The sequence below is a fragment of the Apium graveolens genome, chromosome 11, assembly GCF_009905375.1.
Source record: "Apium graveolens cultivar Ventura chromosome 11, ASM990537v1, whole genome shotgun sequence".
Classification (NCBI taxonomy): Eukaryota; Viridiplantae; Streptophyta; class Magnoliopsida; order Apiales; family Apiaceae; genus Apium; species Apium graveolens.
Window position 1 is genome coordinate 13,148,573 of NC_133657.1, and position 20,284 is coordinate 13,168,856.

Here is a 20,284-nt window from a genome sequence, read left to right on the forward strand (position 1 = left end):
TCTGCTTCTTGCTCTAAAAATGCATAAAGACTTTTCGGAAATCGCCAGCCGGTTGGGCCAAGAAAGGCATGGGACTTGTTGGGCATTAAGGGCGATCCATCGACCCCTTTTGACAGACTTCTTTGTCTATCTCTTCTCTATATGATATTTATTCTAGACTAGATGGGACCAGATCTATCACTCAAAAGCAACACAACCCTAAATGCGATCTCCCATGCATGGCAATGATACCATTAGTGGTAAGGAGTGAGCATGTGGCAAATACCCAAACTTGTGCTTGACTAAGCCTCGCCCGCATGGAAGATAACTTGTTCTCCCATAGGAAGGCACTTGGGTTTCGACCAAGTCATCTCTCGCGGTAACAGTGATGAGCTGTTGAGTGAAAGACGTTAGGTGATAGTCACCATATAGAGATAGAGATGTTGTTAATACCTCTAAGAGAGTCTTGCCCCCCGTATTACTCCATAGGGCAGCGAGGAGCATGCTGTGGAACAAACCAAGATGTATGTCGTCCGACCCGACCTCAGACTCCGACCTATTTTACTTTACTCTCTGGCCGCAGTTATTTAGGTGGTATCCCGAGATTTAAGAGATTTAATTCCTCCCGGGAACACACGAAACAAAGATATGAACTAGGTAAATAGAAATTGAAAAGAGATGTTTCCAATTCATCAAAATGAGAAGTTTTTTCTACATCCATATGATCTACTAAAGTGAAAGTAGATCGGTATTGCCCATATAATAAAAGTAGATCTTGGTCCATGGAGTCCCAAGAAGGTAAGAACTCCAACCTGTCCGATGCTTCTTCGGAAAAATACGATATACAAGTGGGACTTGCACTATGAGCAAGCTGTGCGAAAAACCGCTTCTTTTTTTCGGTTCCGAAACAACTTGGGCGAAATAGGATTCTACCGGGAAACCATGGATTTTTGAGTTTTCGCCATTGGTTACTGGTTGAGCCGCTGGAATGGAATGAGATAAGAATTTCTAGAGATCTTTCCTCTCCACTTACTCGTAACAGGCTTTCCCTCTGCCAGAAGAATTGTGTGAAATAAGTAAATTTATCCAGTTGAGGCATCTTTCTTTCGAACAAAGTATAGTTTTATGCAGTCTGGTCTGTCCATCTCCCAGCATCCAGAAATCATGTTCCTACAAGCCCATTTGGCTGCAACATGTGCTTAACATACATAGTTCCTATTCAATTTTTTACAGACTTGGAGATCAAGAAGGGAAAGCAAAAATAAAGAAAAGGATAAGAGGAATGAAACAGCTCGACTCGATAATGAAAATACATAGCCCGGAAATGGCCAACTCAACCGATAGCTTGCTGTTTAATATGGTTTCCCTTGCTTTTTTTGTTGATATTTCTTAGCAGCATATTTCCTTTACTACGCTCTTTATACTTAGAATATATTTTAATTTAAAATTGATTGTTTTCATCTCGGGTATATAATTATTTTGCACTTAAAAAAAATTTACGTAAAAATTGATTGCTTTCAACCCGGGTATGAATCCATAGCCGGTTTGTTTTTGGCTTTATAATGTTTTGTACTTGAAAAATATTCTCAGTAAAAATTGAATGCTTTCAACCCGGGTATGAATCCAAAACCGGGTTGATGTTTGCTATTTAATATTTTTTGTATTTATAAAATATTTTAAGTAAAAGTTGATTGCTTTCAACCCGGGTATTAATTCAAAGTCGGGTTGATGTTTTCTTCATGATGCTTTTTGTACTTTGAAAATATTCTAAGTAAAAGTTGATTGCTTTCAACCCAGTTATGAATCCAAAGCTGGGTTGATGTTTGTTTTTTGTTTCTTTTTGTACTTACAAAATATTCTAAGTAAAGGTTTATTTCTTTCAACCCGGGTATGCATCCATAGACGGGTTGATGTTTTCGTTTTATTGTTTTTTGTACTTAAAAAATATTCTAAGTAGAAGTTGATTGCTTTCAACTCGTGTATGCATACTAAACCGGGTTAATGTTGTCTTCATAATGTATTTTGTACTTAAAAATATTCTAAGTAACAATTGAATGCTTTCAACCCAGGTGAATCCATAGCCCGATTGATGTTTTCTTTTTTAATAGTAATGGTTTAAATAATTGCTAATTGAAACATAAAGATTCTTTTCATTAATCTCAAATTTTCTTCCTACAAAAAATTAAATCATAGAGTGGTTGATTGCCATAGGCTACAAGTTTTTGGTTGCTTTCGTTGCTTTCTCTTTATCACTGGTAGAACTTTCTGAGCTTGAGTCCATTCTAGGTGTTGGGGATCTCGGATTTATCCATATTCATTAATACTTCTTTCACCTTGTATGGCCCCTCCCACTTAGGCATCAGCTTTATAGTATTGGTAGGGTCCGAGGCCTCTGTGTCTCGAAGTACCAGGTCTCCAACTTGAAAGTTTTTGACCCTGGACTTCTTGCTGAAGTGTTCCTTTGATTTCTCCTTATATTTCTCCATCCTTGCTATAGCTTGGTCTCGTACCTCATCAATGAGCTCGATGTTTATTCTGAGTCTCTCCTCGTTGGCTATTTCATCGATGTTCGGTGAGAAGGGGATCCTACCTCAATGGGCATCATTGCCTCCATTCCATAAGCTAGCTTGAAAGCGGTTTCGCATGTGCTTGTCCGAGACTAGTCCTGTAGGCCCATAACACATTGGGCAACTCTTCTGGACACTTGCTTTTATTTTCTCTAAGTCTCTTCTCGATGCCCCGGGGAAGGATCCGGTTTGTGACTTCTACTTGTCCGTTCCCCTGAGGGTATGTTACTGATGATTTTTTGCGTTTGATGCCCCGTTCTTGGAGATAGGATTCAAATTCTGACCCGACTAAGTATGGTCCATTATCTGATACCAGGACTATTGGGATCCTGAACCTCATCAAGATGTTATCCATGAACTTTATGCTGTCTTGCTGGTTGATGGTTCTCATTTATTTCGCTTCTACCCATTTAGTCATGTAGTCGAGTGAAACTAATAGGTATCTCAGATCCCCTCTAGCCCGGGGAAAGGGTCCCATGATATCTATCCCCCAACAGCGAATGGGATTGGAGATAAGACTGAAGAGGGTAGGAATGGGCTGAGCCGGAATACATTGCTGCAGAGTTGGCACTGCTTGCATTTTTTCACAAATTCAACAGCATTTTAGTAAATAGTGGGCCAGTAATAACCCTGCCTTATGATCTTGTGAGCCAGTGCCTTTGCAGACATATGATCTTTGCATATTCCTTCATGGACTTCCATTAAACAGTACTCCGCTTCCGCTGGGCCGATACATTTCAGGATAGGGGAAAAGGTCTGGCGATAGAGTAGTCCTTCTTCAAGAAAGAACTTTGTTGCCTTAACTTTAAATCTTGGAACCTTCCCTTTGTCTTCTGGGAGGACTCCATTTTCTAGGTAGTTGATTAAAGGAGTCATCAAATTCGTGGTATTTTCTATCTCTAAGAATTCTTCAATTTTTATAGTTGGCTTTTACAATTCCTCAAAGTAGACAGAGCAGTCTACGTTTGATGAGTTCTGGACCAGTTTGGACGGGGTATCGGCCTCTGAATTCCCTTCTCGACAAATATGTAGAACTTGGCTTCGTGGTATCAAGGCAAGGTAGCTCTGGACCAAATCTTGGTACTTGGATAATATGGGATTCTTTGTTATGTATTAACAATTTGTTTGCTTGACTATAATCTGGGAGTCACTATTAATGTATAGGTCCTGAACCCTAAAGGTCCTGGCCAGCTTCAGTCCTGCAATCAGGGCTTCATACTCTGCTTGGTTGTTTGTTGCTAGAAAGCCGAAGGATATGGCAGTTTGAATCATTAAACCATCAATGCTCTTTAAGATAAGCCCAGCTCCTGACCTTTCATTTGTCAAAGATCCATCGACCTTCAGAGTCCAGGCTCCCTGGTTAAAATTATGGTTGCTGGCTGGATTAATACTCATGGGTGTGGGCTCAACTTCCAGGTATTTTTTTTCACATATGATTCCAGCTTTGAGTAATTTTTCGACTTCTTCATCTATACCTTTTGCCTCTTTAGGGAAAAAATTATTCTCCTCTACTTAACTGACTTCCTGTTAGGATTGACATCAAAACTATGCATTATGCATTGCTATGGATTCATGCAACCCGAGCATGTCTCTGGGACTCCCAATGAATACATCACCATACTCCCGGAGTAATGATATAAATTTTTTTTGAAGGCTGTTTCGAACCCGGGCCCTATTTTCACTTTCTTAAAAGGATTGCTTTCATCAATCAGAATTGTCTCCGTCTCTATTCCAGCCTCAATATTTGCTTGATCCTGGGTTAACATCATTTGCTGGATTCAGGCTTTAACATTTTTTTTTCATGTAGACAATGATACCCTTACTTGAGCATTTGCTGACTCAATAACCAAGCAATTAGAATTTAAATTGCAATTTTTGGTAACGAAACACGTTAATCACGAAACAAATGTCATTCATATCACATATTTGATCGGCTAATATGTTGCTTTCGCTAAAATATGGACAAAGACCCGCACAAATCACCGTTTGTTTAGTCCCTCCCTCGCAGCCAGGAGCCTGGAACCACGTACATATAAATTATTTAGAAAATAACAAGAAAAAGATATTTAATGTGCAACATACGAACATGAGCGTGTCCACCATTACTATTCCCTTTGACAATTCACCATCCTGTTTGACAATTCGCAAGTGCTTCTTTTATCGCGTGACTCAATTTGTGTTTCATTCTTATCTCTTCCATGACCCCACGCATACGTGTACATTTCTCATACATCCACTTGGCTATACATCATTTTTTATCGATGTTTTATTTCCTTTTTTTTGTCATTAATTTTTATAGTATTAATATTATTAACAAAGTTGTTAGGAACCGGGTCCATCCTCTACTCTACCCCGGAGATGTTAATTAAATCCAATCTCATTGCCCCCGATCCACATGCAATCTAATGGCTCACTACCCCAATCGGATTGGTTGGGTCCATCAGAAAAACAATGACCCTCCCTCATTCACGTGGGTAGCCCGTGCTTCTTACAACAATCACTCTATCAGATCAGATCACGTTGTTCCAAATTTTGTTAGTTTTTACTCCCTCCCCAAATTTTGTTACTCCCACCGTCCCCTGAGTTTTTTACGGATACACGAACGTTCGATACGTATTTTTTTTTATAAACTATAATTTTCCAAATTTCATAATTTTTTTCTAAATAAAAATATAATATTTGTATTTTTATATATAAAAAAAGAAAATTTGTTAAAAAGTCATGAAATTATACTTTATAACAAGCTTAACATACGTGTCTATTATGACAATTTTTTTTATAAAAAAATGAGTGAAACGGAGGAAGTAATTTTTAGCAGTTGATCAAAATTCGTATTTCATAAGGTTTGGATCATTGCTCGCGTCAAAAAAGTTATAATATTGAACTATAGAACTTTAAGTTGTTTAACCCTAAATTAAAGAACTCAGAAAGTTTATTATCGATTCAAGTTATCGGAGTTGCAAAGAATGCAATACAACAACTTGAGCATTGTAAAAGAACGGTTAAAATGCAGACATCATTTCAGAATAGTGGATAAAGTGAGCACTTGGCAAAACAGTTTATATTAACAAAATAGTCCTCTAGATAAATCAAAAAGTGAGCAGCAGGAAAGCCAATATAGATAATTTAACAGTTCAAACCCTGAAACAATAATATGAGATGATGTGCACTCAACCTTTTCTAAAATATGGTTGGAATTATAACATCATGCTATTGTATAGTCATATTGACATATCTAACTAACTAGTAACTATGCAATTTACTAACAATATTGTGCAGCAATGACTAATACTGCAGTCACCAATTGACACGGAAACAAGCCATCTGACCATTAATCAAAATTTTCCATTAAGAAGATGAGGATCCTAGAGCAGGGGCATATATTTTGTGATCTCTAAATGAATAATATGTTGTAAGCCGGCAGATCTTGTATTACTCGAATGTCTTCTATTGAAAGTTCTTTCTCCAGTTGCATTCGTGTCCTACGTAGAACCTCCTATAGTGAATAACACAAGATCAGAATTCATAGTGAATGACACAGGATCAGAATTTTACAATGTGAAGACGTCATGCTACAAATGAAGATTTTATATCTTAAAGACATTAACTTGGAATCTAGAAAGGCCTTGCATCAATGAAGTGGTTATATGCTTATATCCTTGATATCCCACTCTAGGTCAGGATGATCAAAAATTCAAAATATAATCCTTTACAAAAGTTGATGTCTCATATCTATGATTAAGCTGTTATTTGGTTTCATACCATAAATCATACTCACATAATTCAGATTCGTTGAAATATTATTTTAATTGGCTATATTTGATGTCTACCAAGCAGTACAGCCCAGGTATCTAGCAGCATGCTGCTCCCTGTGGGGCTAAAACAAACAAGGAACGCAAAATAGCCCCTACCCCCCCCCCCACACACACACACAGAGAGAGAGAGAGAGAGAGACATTAAACTCCATGTATGAAGCTTCCATCGCAAGCCAGTGAACGTCCATCAACGCAAATGCTATACAGTACAAATCATCAAAAGCATCTTCATCTTCTGGAATTTTGGGAAATACTATTTTCATCAGCAAAAAAAATAAAAAAATTACGAGAAAATGTAAACAATGGTTCATTTACTACCCCAAAGAAGCATTCCTAAGTATGCCTATTTTTTAAATCAAATACAAAATAAGTGGCTTCCTCTGGCCCCGGTAAAGGGAAATATGACTAAATATACCAAAAAATTAATTAATTATAACTGAAGAAGTGGATTTGGATTTTACCTCCTAACATTCTTACAAAATGTACTCCCGGAAGACATCTAGGTTTCTCTGCAAGATTAGGACAAAGTTAAACAGGTGATCAGTCTATTATTTGTTGTGATATTATCAGATAAATACTACTGGTATAAAAAAATATAGATTCAACTTGAGTTTACATTGATCTTTTTAATTGGAACTGAGGACTGATACATAAAACTTGTATGAAATTATTTTGTTAATTGCAGAGAACAATTAATCATCCCTTCACGACTTAACATTATATCATTGGAAACAGTTGAAGAACTGTTTTCAATGATATACTAGAAGATGAAGTTAAAAGACGTAAATAAAAATCAATTTTGATGCCTTCACAAATTAACAGTAAATGCTAGCTTTTGACATCCTGCTCACATAAAACTGTATGGGTTAAGAAGGTTCACTCTCTGGCCGTGTCATTTTTGTTCTTACATATCAATGGAGAAGGTAATCATGTGTTATCAATAGTATAGCAAGGTTACAGTTCTTTAATAAATATTGCAGAAGAACAGCTACATCTAGGATAGATGCATGAATGAATAATGATAATGCTATTTGATCTAATTTGCTTATTCACGTGAGAGTCCAATTACAACCATGTTTCTGAGAAAGAACGATCAAATCAGTACCACAACCTTTTACCAAAAATATCAACTTATCACCTATGCTAACCTGAGTACAAGTCCAACATTTGAATCAGCATAAATGTGATGTTAATGCCAGCAACAGCAAAAGGATATTCCCATGTAGCTCGCTTACCGGCCGTTTTAAACAGTAGCTTTAGAAAAGAAGCCTTCATGTTTCACATATATGTGATTAGTGAAACTCAATTAAGAATTCTCAACTCAGAAGAAATTAAAAAACAATGATTTATCAACTGCTAATATTACAAACATGAGAATATTTACTTGGTCTATGTTTGGTTTGCAGGATTAAGTATGAATAAGATATTAATCATCCAGGCTATCAAAATGACTACATACTACATTCCTTACTAGGTATCGAGAGGGATTAGAGACTTTGATAAAAGTGTCACGCATCCATCAAATAATATCTTTACATCAGGACATACAAGTCCAATTAACAAATTATCTTATCTATAATTCTACACCAAACAAACATGAGATTAAGACCAATTACCAGTTCAAGGATATATAGTGACGTCTAAGAGAATGTAGTCCTTGGATAATAAACCTCATAACAAACTTAGCTATATATAATTTAATATAGAACTATCATGGAATGCTAAACACATTGCAATATCTGGATAGCTTTACCGGATAAGTTCTTGCAAGAAACAACAGGTTCTCTACAGCAAAAAAACCACAGTGCCTGCAAAGAATACATATTCGGTTAACATATATCAATTTAATATGACAACAGGAAATTTAACATTTACTAAAATTTCAGAACTTTCAAGAAAAATGCTGTAAGTTCAATGATGCGACTGTATTTCTTTCATGTTTATATTATTATAATGTTGCTGTCGCATACTAAGGCAAGATATCAGTTACCACAACCGTCAACGTATTTGGGTATACACTCATTCTTTATTATTTATATAAAATTCTGCTATTGATTTCCTGGTCAGGATATCAGTCATACATAACCGCAAAGTTGTACCTGAAATCGGTAGATGGATTTGTTCCTTGCCAACCCATATCCTTCCATTGCTCGGATACCAAACCTTTAAGAGTAACATCTGGAAATGCTGCTCTCCACAAAGCTAAAAGAGATGTCTACCATGGTAAAGAAATAAATTATAATAAAAAGATAGGTAGAAATAAGAAGAAAAAGGAAGCAATGCTACTTCATTGAGAAACCAGGTAATGAATGAAGCTATATCATTATGAAATAATGTGCTACAGAAAGGAGATGAGGTGATAGACTTAATACTTGATGATCTAGACGAGTTTCGTCAAAAGGTACATGCAGGCGTTTCTGAAGATTTTGAAGTCTTTCTTCCTGCTTGAAATTTGGAAGGTACATGACAACAGCAAAAGAAAGAAAATACACGGCTTAAAAATTATCGACTTTAGGTATGACAAAAAATTCAATTGGTACAGTATTGACGATTATATGCAAAGCAGGAGATGAGATATTCGAGGAATAAAATTTCACGTTTACCTCAATACGACTTAAATGATGGTCAAGAAGCTTGTCATCTTCAATGCGTTTATGGCCTGGGCGGCTAAACATTCCTCTAACCCATGTTCGTGATCCAATGATGCCACGGACTACTGCAGGTACTTGGTAATGGGCCATGCCATCTAACGTTGGAACCACAGAAATATTATAAAATATATATAACTAATAACTCGGTTATATGCACTAAGTTTAATCAATGCCACTTGACACTAAGTAATTAAACTTTTAATTCTGTAGCTAAAAAAACACTGAACCCAGAAGATTAAGTATACATATGCTTAGTGCAGTTTATAAATTTCATACAGGATCACCACGAATTTTGCAAAGATAAAACAGTTGACAAAAATCGAGGACATATACATAATTATGAGAATGATTTTCCTGAGATTACCTTAGGAAATTTACCCGAGATACATGATAAAATTACTTTATTTATGGCAGTTATGTAGGCAGATAAAATCAAATACACGATCTCTAATTATTCTATTTCCATAACACATATACACTTGACCCTACATAAGACACATGTCATGTTCTATTGGATATTTTTATGTTACCTCAGAAAGTTCCCTGTAACCTCAGGAACTTAATTCTCCATAACTTATTCACATAAAATCAACTAGAGTAATCACTATACATAGTTCTAAAATGGATTGAGAATATCAGAAAACAATAATATAACTACAATGCCTCGAATGCTGCTATATACATTACAAACGGAGACGGAACTAAACAAGGGCTTACCCGGGCTTAAGCCCAGGATGATTTAAAAAAAAAATTACTGCTTATGCATATTATGTGTTTTCTTAGTCCAACTATGTGTGAAGATCAGCTAAGTTATCCAATTTATCTAAACCAAGTAATATCTAATTATTAATTCACGGCTACTGCTATTTATCATATATAAATCCTCTCCAAAATAAATAAAAACCAATACTCAGGAGTGAGCACTGAAGCTACAGTCCTTATTCCGTGTGTGAAACTTGGCCAGTGATGCGTAAAGCCCACCCGATTTTGAATTCCTAGTTCCGTCCCTGATTACAAATAAATCTTACATACTTGGAAGTTGGAATGCTAAGCTAATGACGTACTCAGTAAAGCCCTCTCTTTATTCTTTCCCTAATTTGTTTCCTATTGCATCAGCTATGCGCTTCTAGTAAGATCATGAAAAAAAGCATGCAGGGCTAAGACATAATATTATAAACAATTGAATGCATAATGAAGCTATATACCGGAAGAGTTATCATGAAAGGGAGCATATACTTAAGCACAAACAAGGTCGCGACCGCATGCATAGATGAGTGCTTTAGAAGGGGACGCAAAACATAAACAGCAGGAATTAAAATAAGTGCATCGGTCAGACAATTTAGACTCACAAATATACGGACTAGTGAGGCATCTATGCTTTCATTTCATATACTCAAAATGCTGCGTCCATGCTGATACAATATTTTTCTTCTTTCTCACGAGATTATGTCATCTTCATCAATCTGAATCAATGCCACCATAATTAGATACTTGAGAGAAATGAAAATTGGTGAAATACAACTGAGCTAGTGTGTATGAATGAAGGCAAAAATAAACTTTGTAATGACCCTGTGAAACCAAATTAGCATCTTAATTGCAAGCATAACAATATGGAGCAAGCAGTCTTAGATACACATCCAATGTAACCCATGGCACATAGACATTCTACAATCATAAAATCATAGGAACAGGGCTAACAAAACAAAAACATTAATTTGCACAGGGTCTACTTATAATGGGAAAAAAGTTTTTATCCCCTGATTATTAAATTGTAGCATGATTACATGATTAAAGAAGTAAAATTGTAAATTATAGTCAGAACAAAATTAGAAGTTACTATTCTGGTTATGACTTATGATTACTACCTGCAGAAGAAGAATGTGCCGAGAACTGAAAGGCAGACTAAGTTAAGACAGGAGAAGAAGTCCCAAGAAAGAATAAAGTAGTTATGATTTACTCCTTAATCTATGCAAGCCAAACGATATTGCAAAAAAAAAAAGACTATTGTCTTAAAAGATTTTCCAAACATTTTTCACCAAAAGCTTTTAAAGAAAACCGACTAGTTAAACATTTAAGGGTTGGAACTGTTAAAAGAGTTAGCCATACAAAAAGGAGGGGTCTTACTTGTCCCAAGAGGCTTTGGTACTTTTATCTGCACTTCGATTATAAAAAGATGAGTTCTAAGTATGCTTCTTCCGAAGCTTAGCATTATAAGAGAGTTGATAACATAACGGTTCCTATTGAATGATACACAAACAGATATAAAATTATAAATGATTAGACAAGATGGGATATCCATTAGTAGGCTTGCAACTGAACCAAACATAGCCGACTCTAAAATCACTTAAAGTTTGGTTTGTCAGAAAACAGACGGATTGAAGCTCAGGCACTAATCTCATGATATATGAATAATATATAAGCTGCTCGTTCAATTTAATTATTTTTGTGAATATTACACCGCTTAAAAAATATGAAAAAAATATGTTTCATGTTTGATACATAGAAATTGAAAATTGAAATTAATCTCACGTATCAAATAAAAATATGTACATGACAAACCAATAAATTAAGGTGTCAAAAAACCCAGATAGAGAAAGATGCATGGTGCGATAGAGAAGATACATGCATAGATACATATAGAGATACATGTATAGATATCTTACTTGTTGGTTAAATGGGTGGAAAACAAGAGGCAAGCCAAGGACCCCCAATAAAAACACTGTTGTTCCTTTTGTAGAAAAAATTGGAAAGCCGAGAGAGATGATGAACAAGAAACCCTTTAAAATTTCAATGCTTCTAAAATGTGCCCATTTAATTTTACTTATTAGCAGATATTATTGTGCCCAAACCTTAAAATAAGAGAATTATTACTTAAACAGTTTTTTTCATGATGCACATGTTTACCACTAAATTTTATAATTTTAATATAATTTGATTGACTTTTATTTTTTAATAATGAAAGACATCTTATACACAAAATTTTTACTAATTAAAATGATTCAATTTTATTATTTTTAATGCTGAGAATGTTACAGTGTATTTTTATTTTTAGAGTATCGTTCGCAGGGAAGGACTGATATCAACACCAATTTCAAGTCTATTATCTCTTACGGAGAAAAATTTGTGCTATGTGATTATCAACTAATTAAACTAATAAATAATTAAAAATTATATAATATATTTTAGAGAAAACAATCCAAGAGTAAGAGTTCTTCAATGTCTATCATGAATGTCTAATTTGTGTTCTTGTTTTATTAAAAACAATCCTTCTAATGTTTATAAAATCCTCTTCCGAGGTAGATTATAGTGTCTACAACTATCACTTGAAAGCCACTCTCATGGTCCTACAAAATACAATTATAGACTATTAAAAATTAAAGTTTACATGTTTCACAATTCACATATTAATCTCCCAATCCAATACTTAAATTGTGTCTATCATATCATGTACTAGAATTACAACTCCTCTCCCGATTTGTTATAATTCCTATAGATACAATCAAAGGTTCGCGACTCCCTCAATTGTGTTAAGCTCTCAATGACAGATTAACAATCACAAGAAAATTCACAATACAACTAAACAAACACAACAAGCCAAAAAAAAACTACCCAACTCTTGGAATAAGGGATTAGCTACTCATGATATATGAAGAAAACATATATATATATATATTAAAACCACAAATCATGAGTTAAGAATTTGAATACAGAGAATACAACTTGAAGAGTTCCTTTGAAATCCGGACGAATCCCTTCACTCTTTCTCCCAATCTCGCTCTCTAGCTGTCTCTCTCCCTTCTCTCAAGAATAATGGATATTTCTATTATATTCTACTAGGGACTTTTACCCGCGCGCTACGCGTGCTAGCAAAAAAATATTAATTTTATTATTTTTTACGATTAGCACCAAATAAATTATTTTACCATTTCTTTTTATAATTTGAATATTTTATTTTTCGCTGGGAATCATGTTGTTGAGTTTAGGTAAAAGTATCTCAAATAATATTTCCACAAAAAGTTGCGATATAATGTTAGTTTTATTTTTTTTGTTGCTAATATAAAAGAGAAAAACAAAGTTTTAAATTAGACAATAACATAAATTAATTAATGTGGTTTTATTTTATGAAGAAAATGTATATATACCAAATTATGGCTAAATTTAAATACAATTGACACATCTACTATTATTTTATCAGGCACAAAAAAGTTTCAGTTATTATTTTTACTACAATTACAAAGTAACTATCACTTGAATACAAAACGTAGGTATTATTGTTATTCACCGTATCCATTTTGTTACTTCCTCCTCTATATGCACCCTTCCATCATTAATTTTTTTCACATATGATATTACGTATGATACTTTTGTGTATATATTTAGGTTTGTTGAACTTTAGTAATGAATGATTAAGTAATTGTTCGAATCTGATTTTATTCATCCATGCATATTCTTCATATCATAGAATCAAATAGCTATTAAGTAAACATATAATGATTTAACTATTATAGATGAAAATGAAGTATATTTAAAACTTGGGGATAAAAAAATGTCAATGCCGGAGCCTTCTTTCTTTCATCCTCTCTGTTAGGGTTTGTCTATTTTCAAGTAAATCGAGGGGCTTCCACTAGTTTTCTCCGGTGGAAAGCCCCAACCCCTTCATTCTCTGTTATTCTCGTTTATTTTCTTTCAATAAAACCCAATTTTTTGGGTGTTTGTGTGTCTCTCCTCTTGGAGTGTGTGTTTTGTCTCTCCTTTTGGAGTGTTTGTTATGTTTTTATTTAGTTATGCTTGGGTTTATCTGGTGATGGATCTGTTGAGGACGAATTTATTGATATTTTTGGTGATCTGCAAAGCCTGCATCGGATCTGGGACGGTGGTGATTATTGCAAGAGCTCACCTTTCACAACTAAAGATTGTTCATCTTTCATGGGTTTATACTTTCGGCATGTCTATAGCTGGTATCCGGCATGTAGATAGCTGGGGTGCCTTCGGCATGTTTATAGCTGGTGTCCGACATGAAGATAGCTGGGGTGCCGCTTCTCCAATCTCATTTTATGCGATTGGTGTTTCTGAACACTGGGCTAACCATAGTTTTTATGTGATATGGTCAATTGCGATGTTGCTATTTTCAGAGATGTTGCTGCAATTTGGATCGCTTGGGATGTCTTTGATTTCGTTTTTAATTTCAAGAATTTTTAAATTCTATGTGTTAAACGATCAGGAAACAAATCATCTAATTGTTTTTAGTATGTTATTTGTTTTATCACCTGGTTGTATCGACAGTTGGGGGTTTGTCCCGACTGTACTATATTCAATTTAATGAGAACTTTCTGCATTTGTCAAAAAAAAAACTTGGGGATTGAGTCTGAGTTGAAAGAATACTTTGTACCAAATGTTACAATCATGCATTTGAGCAATCCATAGAATAGTTAAACGCAGAACAAACATGTTGTAATCCAACTTGTACTTATAATACACATATAATGTCTGTATTGTGACATAGGTATTTGATAAATATAGTTTTGAAGAAAAAATTTGAGTGTTACATCTCATGGAGGTACATATTTGTTGTTTTGTTAATTTACACATGCAAAGTGTTTACCAATTAAACTGCAACAACCAAGTACGATCTGATAACATTTTATGATCTTGTAGCGGAGGATTTGGAGAAGAACAAAATAAAAAATGGGCAAGATGAAGATATAAACGATATATTTTGCATTTGAGATATTAATGTAACACCTTCATCTGTCCCAAACTTCCTTACAGTACTAAAACCTTCTTTTTTGTTGTTGTGTGTAGATGGAAATTGAATGCTTAGATGTTACACGATTCATCACTATTCTCGATCCTTATTAAGGTAATAATAATATTATGGTACACCTATATATACATCCAAAAAATCACTATATGTTAAACAAATGTATAAGATATCCCATAATTTAATAGCTTAGAAATATGATCTCGTACTATGTCAAATAAACTTTTTTAAGTATTGTTGAAATAATATATTTAAGTTATGTATAAACAAAGTAAGCTTTTTTTTTTAATTTTCCTTATGTATATATATAGGAAATTTCTATAGAGGCCACTATTTAATCGGAGATCACCTATGTCCTACAATCAAAATACTATAAAATATATTAATTTGTGAAGTATGTTCTATGAATATCCCCAATTCATTAAAATTATATATATATATATATCTTAATATGTATATTTGAAGTACTAAAATATATATATATATATATATATATATATAACAAAAAATGTGAATTAAAAAATAATGCAAAATTTTGTAGTTCACAATTTCGGTCATTACATTTTATAAAAATCAGATCATGTTAATTTTTTGCTTAAATATTTTCTCAATAATTTTGAAATTTGGCTAAAATCAAAATCAGATATTTATTGATAATTACTCGCCGTCGTCTTCGACGACGCCTCGTATTTTGTCACTAAAAAAGTATAATAGAGGATACAAAATAATTTTAAATATTGGAATAATATCAAGATAAGATATTTATTGATAGTTTCTCGGCATCGTCGAAAATGACGCCTCGTATTCTCCAACTAAAAAGGTGAGAAGAGGATATACAATAAATTTGATATTGGAATAAAATCAAAATAAAATATTTATTGAATGTTTCTCGGTTTTGTTTTCGAGATGTCTCGTATTTTATAACTAAAAGGTATAATCTAGTATATACAATAATTTTGAAATTGGAATAAAATCAAAATAAGATATTAATTGGTAATTTCTCGGCGTCGTCGTATTATGCAACTAAAGAGATATAAAAGAAGATAAAATGTTAGGTCACACAACACTGTAGAAGGGGGTTGAATACAGTGTTTATACAATCAAATCGATTTAACACAAGTATGTAACAAAGATCAAGTATATTGAATAAACTCTGTTACAATAAGAATTGTTGTTCTCTCTTAGTGATGAACAAATATCACTAAGAGCTGCTAGGTTACAATGTATAATCTTCTCGATAATGATAACACATATATTGTAAACCCTAAGTCTGTGTTTATATAGTACACAATTACAAGATAACTTCTAATTGATATGGAATACAATTCTGTCTCCTAAAATATATCAATCAGATATCTTCTACAAGTCTTCCAATCTTCTAACTCTTTCCATGCATATCTTCTTTTATTTTAGTCTCGATCTTCTACTGTAAATAAGTTTCCTTCCTTATATGAAAGTCTTCCCGCACTTAAGTTCTGATATGACCTTAAGTTCTGATATTAAGTTCCGACTTCCAGTAAGTCCTGATATGTCCTGTTTGTTAAGATCTGAAAACTAAACATGAATCATATTAGACATGACATCTCAAATATATCTAACAATCTCCCCCAACTTGTAAATTATGCAAAATATACAAGTTAATAGATTTGATGATGTCAAAAACATTTAAGTACAAATGCAAATAAGAGTTTAACTAGATAACTAACTACAACTTACAGTCCTTGTAACTTTTACCAATCTCACTAAGTCAATCTAAATCCATAATGATTCTTGACAAAGCTTGATATCAGTTTTTCTTCTTTATTCCTCAGGACTTGAAACATTGTAGTCTTGACTTGCTTCATCTCTTCATTCTGACTTCCAATCTGATAGATTGCAGTCCTTAAAGAAGATATATGGTTTCTTTCTAAACCATCATTCAGTCTTATTACCCTAGGATGAGAAGAATCTTCATTGTAGCATAGACATTTCTCATTCAGTAACACTTCAAGTTTAGCAGAATCCTTCTTCATTGGAGTTTCACTTCCATCATCTTCAACAATACTAGGAATGAATTATGTAACTCTTGAACCAGAAATTCTTGCTTTATCTCTGATGGTCTTCAATATAAAATTTGACCATCTCCTGGTAATATCAGACTTTACCTCTAAAAGGTAATGAAAGAATTGAAGTTCTTTCAGTGATTTGTTTAGCACATCTGATTCTGACATCTGGTATGTCCTTCCATCTTCTAAAATAGAATCAGATTTTCCTTGACATTGTGCTTGTCATGAGCATCCAGTACCACTTGAACAGAGATAACCTTATCAAGGTGTTTCTGTGTAACATCTTCAAGAGGTCTGTCAGTCAATAGAAATGGATCTCTAGTAGTAACTTCAACTCCTGTCTTGATCTTTGCTTCATCAGAATCTAGTCCAGCCCTGTCTCTTGGTTCTCTAGCATTTAACCCAATAGTCATGAAAGTAGACAACAATTGACTTTTCTTCGGATCTGATGGTTTGACATTTTTTCAAAGAAGTTTCTTTTTGTCAGCTACTTCCATCTTGTCTAAATCAACTTGAGCACTGTTAGAGGTTGATGTCTTAATAATTTTATCAGAACTTGCTGTTTCTATTGTAGCTTGCAGTTCTTCACTCTGAACAACTTGAGCCTTGTCAGAGGTTGTCTTTGATTCTTCAGAAATCTTCTTTCTTTTCAGAGTTTGAACATCTTCATCTTCAGCAAGAGTATCATCAGTAACTTGAACCATTTTACACACTGGTTTTATCAAAATTTGAGGAATTTTCATTTCCAGTGGCTTGGTTGGTTCATCAACTTTTTCCTTTCCTTTGTCTTTGGGATCAATCTCAGTCTGTGATCTAGTATTGGGCTTTGATGCCTCAGTATGTGACTTCTCCTTGATCACAATGTCTTTTACCTTAGGCCTTGGAGGTTTCTTTGTAACAGAAGCTTTTGGCTTTAGATTTTTCTTTTCAGCTTTAAATCTAGCTTCTTCCTCCTTGAGATTTTCCAAATCCATTCCTGAATTATGCTTCAAAAATAATCTTCTATCAATTTCCTCATCGAGTGTCTGAATCTTGGGATACTTGTAGTAGACTGTAGTTTGCTTCCCTTTGAGCTTCAGAGTTTGCATAAACTTTTGAGAATCTTGACTTCCACCTCGTATCAGAACATCAGGCTTTATCATCAGACTTTGCTCATCAGAACTTGATATCAGATTTTGAGAATCAGTACTTGCTATCAGATTTTGAGTTTGAACAGCTTCAGAACTTGTCTTCTTTTGAATAGAAGATTTGCTTGCATCAGTAATTAGTTTCCTTGAAGAAACCTTGATGCTCTGCCCTTTACTTTGAACTTGACCTCTACCCTTGTTAGGGTTTCCCTGGTCATCAGCTTCATCATCTTTCTTCTTCAGTATTTGATCATTAGAGTATTTGGACTTAACTATCTTCTCCCCCCTTTTGGCATTATCTGATAGTAGGAGTGAGAGAAGAAGTTCCACTGAAGATTGAATATCATTCAATTGAGCCTGTTGAGAAGCTTGATTAGATAGGACCTCAGAGATGTGGACGTGTTGCTTCTCTTGAGCATCTCAATTGCTTCTACTTTCTCAAGTGTAGGTCTGATAATCCTTGTCTTGTCAAGCTTGATTTGCATATCTAGCTTGTTAAATGATTCTTGTAGTGTATTAGCCTTAACTTGAGTTTGTGAGTGCAGACCTTGAAGGTTCTTGGTAGATAGAGCAGTGATCTTGAGTTGTGTCTTGATATCAGAATTCATCATCAGCTCATCAGCTTTAGCAATATGCTCTGTCAGAACTTTAGAGCTTGGAATGAAATCAGAATCATTCCACTTCTTGGTCCACTCTACTCCTCTATGAGTTTCATCCCAAGGTACAAGAGCATCATATTCAACAAATTTCTTGACCAATGCTTCCTTTCCAAGTATAGGAGATAGAGTATGTACAGAAACACTGTCTCCAGAGCTGGAAGAAGACTCATTATCCCTTGATAACACAACAGTGTGTGAGGCTATATGAGTTTCTGATTCAACTTCATCTAAATTCTGATCTTCAGGTTCTTGATCCAGAATTGGTGTAGATGGTACCTCAGCATTATCATTTAAGACTGGAGAAGTATTAGTAGATGGCTGAGCTGCTGTAGGAGCTTCCAAATAAAGAATAGTAGGAATGCGCAGCCTATTGATGTTAATTTCAGGACTTAAGCCTTAATCTTTAACCGTAACATCTTCATGAAGAGGAGAGACAAGAGGTGTAACCACTGTATCATTAGCAGTGTCTTTGGCTTTAGCTGGAGGTGGCAGAGATTCAATCACAATTGGATTTGAGATCAGAGATTCCTGATTCCCTTCCTCAGCTTCTTCAATAGTATCTTCTGATGGAGGCTTAGCCATGTGCCTCTTAGTTCTCATTTTCTTTAATCTCCTTGCCAGTGAAGGAGTTTCTTGAGCATCGGAACTAGCAGTTCTCTTTCTCTTCAAAGTATCAGAACTTTGAGCTTCAACATTTATCTGTGGGGTTGACCCTGTAGCTTCTGTTTCTTTCTGAAAAACCAGAGTTTCAGCTTCAACAGTCACAGGTTCTGATGTATGAACCTGTACTTGTTCTTCTTCACTATCAGATTCATCCCTGAGAATCATCTTTCTTCTCTTGTGTGGAGGTTGAGGAACAAACTTTGCCCTCTTAGGCTTGGAAGATGAAGGTTTGATGGTATGTGCTGATGGTTGTTGTTGTGAAGATTGAGCTGATGGTTGGAAGTAAGTTCTGATTGTAGGTTGAGTTGGTTGAGGTTGAGAGGTGGTTGGTTGTGTAGCTGTTGGAGGTACTGATGGAGGTTGGGTTGGTTGGACATCAGGATATAAAGCAGTGTAGGTGATTGGATCAGAATTTACCAAAAACTGTTTGACTGAAAGTGGAATTTGGAGGGATCTCAAAACAGTTTTCTTATTATCAGTAGATAATAAGTCAGTAAAGGCTCTCTTAGCAAGTTTAAATGGTTCAATTAACTCACTTGCTAATTGGGGTGCATCAGAGCAACAAAAACTATAAATAAGTTGACATAGTCTAGCAAAGTAAACAGTATTTCTATCTTCTATCATCCTATCCCCAATAAAGCCTAAAATAACGCTTGCATAATCAAAATGAGTTTGATTAATGAGAGCATACCCGATTTGTTGACTGAGAATTGGGATTGCATCAAAATTAGAACATTTGTTTGCAAAAGTCCTGGTGATGCAATCAAAGAAGAAACTCTATTCCCTCCTTATGTTGGGTCTCTTCAACTGTCCCAGCTTTGCCAGAGTTTTCTCATAGCCCAGATTGGCCATTAGCTATTGAAGAGCTGGCTCTTCAACTGTTAAATATGTGCAGATGGAGTGCTTGTCGAACTGTGGCCAAGGTCACCACATGTTCATCCTCCCCAGTTGTGAAAATAAGACTAGGGGACCCATTTGCTCCACCATTATCATACATACCACTTCTCCAGAACTCCA

General features: G+C 34.7%; 2 protein-coding genes across 6 annotated transcripts; both read right to left on the reverse strand.

Annotated features, from left to right (window-relative positions):
* Positions 1-516: 516 nt before the first annotated feature.
* Positions 517-1,078, reverse strand: LOC141695364 (putative mitochondrial protein ymf1). Its single transcript, XM_074499613.1, has one exon. It carries the CDS (start codon positions 1,076-1,078, stop codon positions 563-565), a length of 516 nt encoding a protein of 171 aa, XP_074355714.1. The 3' UTR covers positions 517-562.
* Positions 1,079-5,655: 4,577 nt separating this feature from the next.
* On the reverse strand, positions 5,656-11,811 carry LOC141696686 (uncharacterized). Of its 5 annotated transcripts, XM_074500801.1 has the most exons (11): positions 11,676-11,796; positions 11,137-11,249; positions 10,362-10,475; positions 8,965-9,107; positions 8,734-8,805; positions 8,461-8,576; positions 8,115-8,169; positions 7,510-7,630; positions 6,823-6,870; positions 6,502-6,596; positions 5,656-6,042 (listed from the first exon to the last, which is right to left on the reverse strand). In XM_074500801.1, the coding sequence occupies exons 4-11, from the start codon at positions 9,100-9,102 to the stop codon at positions 5,941-5,943; spliced, it is 747 nt and encodes a 248-aa protein (XP_074356902.1). In that variant the 5' UTR covers positions 9,103-9,107; positions 10,362-10,475; positions 11,137-11,249; positions 11,676-11,796; the 3' UTR covers positions 5,656-5,940. The 5 variants fall into 5 exon arrangements, with proteins under 5 accessions (XP_074356902.1, XP_074356904.1, XP_074356901.1 ...); XM_074500803.1 differs by lacking the exon at positions 11,137-11,249 and having other exon boundaries at positions 8,734-8,802; positions 11,676-11,811; XM_074500800.1 differs by lacking the exon at positions 11,137-11,249 and having other exon boundaries at positions 11,676-11,811.
* Between the last annotated feature and the right edge of the window lie 8,473 nt (positions 11,812-20,284).

Bases quoted from the DNA above. Each gene is read 5' to 3' on its own strand.
- LOC141695364 (XM_074499613.1), bottom strand. From the start codon at position 1,078: ATGCCTCAACTGGATAAATTTACTTATTTCACACAATTCTTCTGGCAG.
- LOC141696686 (XM_074500800.1), bottom strand. From the start codon at position 9,102: ATGGCCCATTACCAAGTACCTGCAGTAGTCCGTGGCATCATTGGATCA. The intron at 6,871-7,509 runs GTTAGCATAGGT...CTAATCTTGCAG, and splicing joins AATGTTGGACTTGTACTCAG to AGAAACCTAGATGTCTTCCG. The intron at 6,043-6,501 runs GTCTCTCTCTCT...TATTCACTATAG, and splicing joins CTTCATACATGGAGTTTAAT to GAGGTTCTACGTAGGACACG.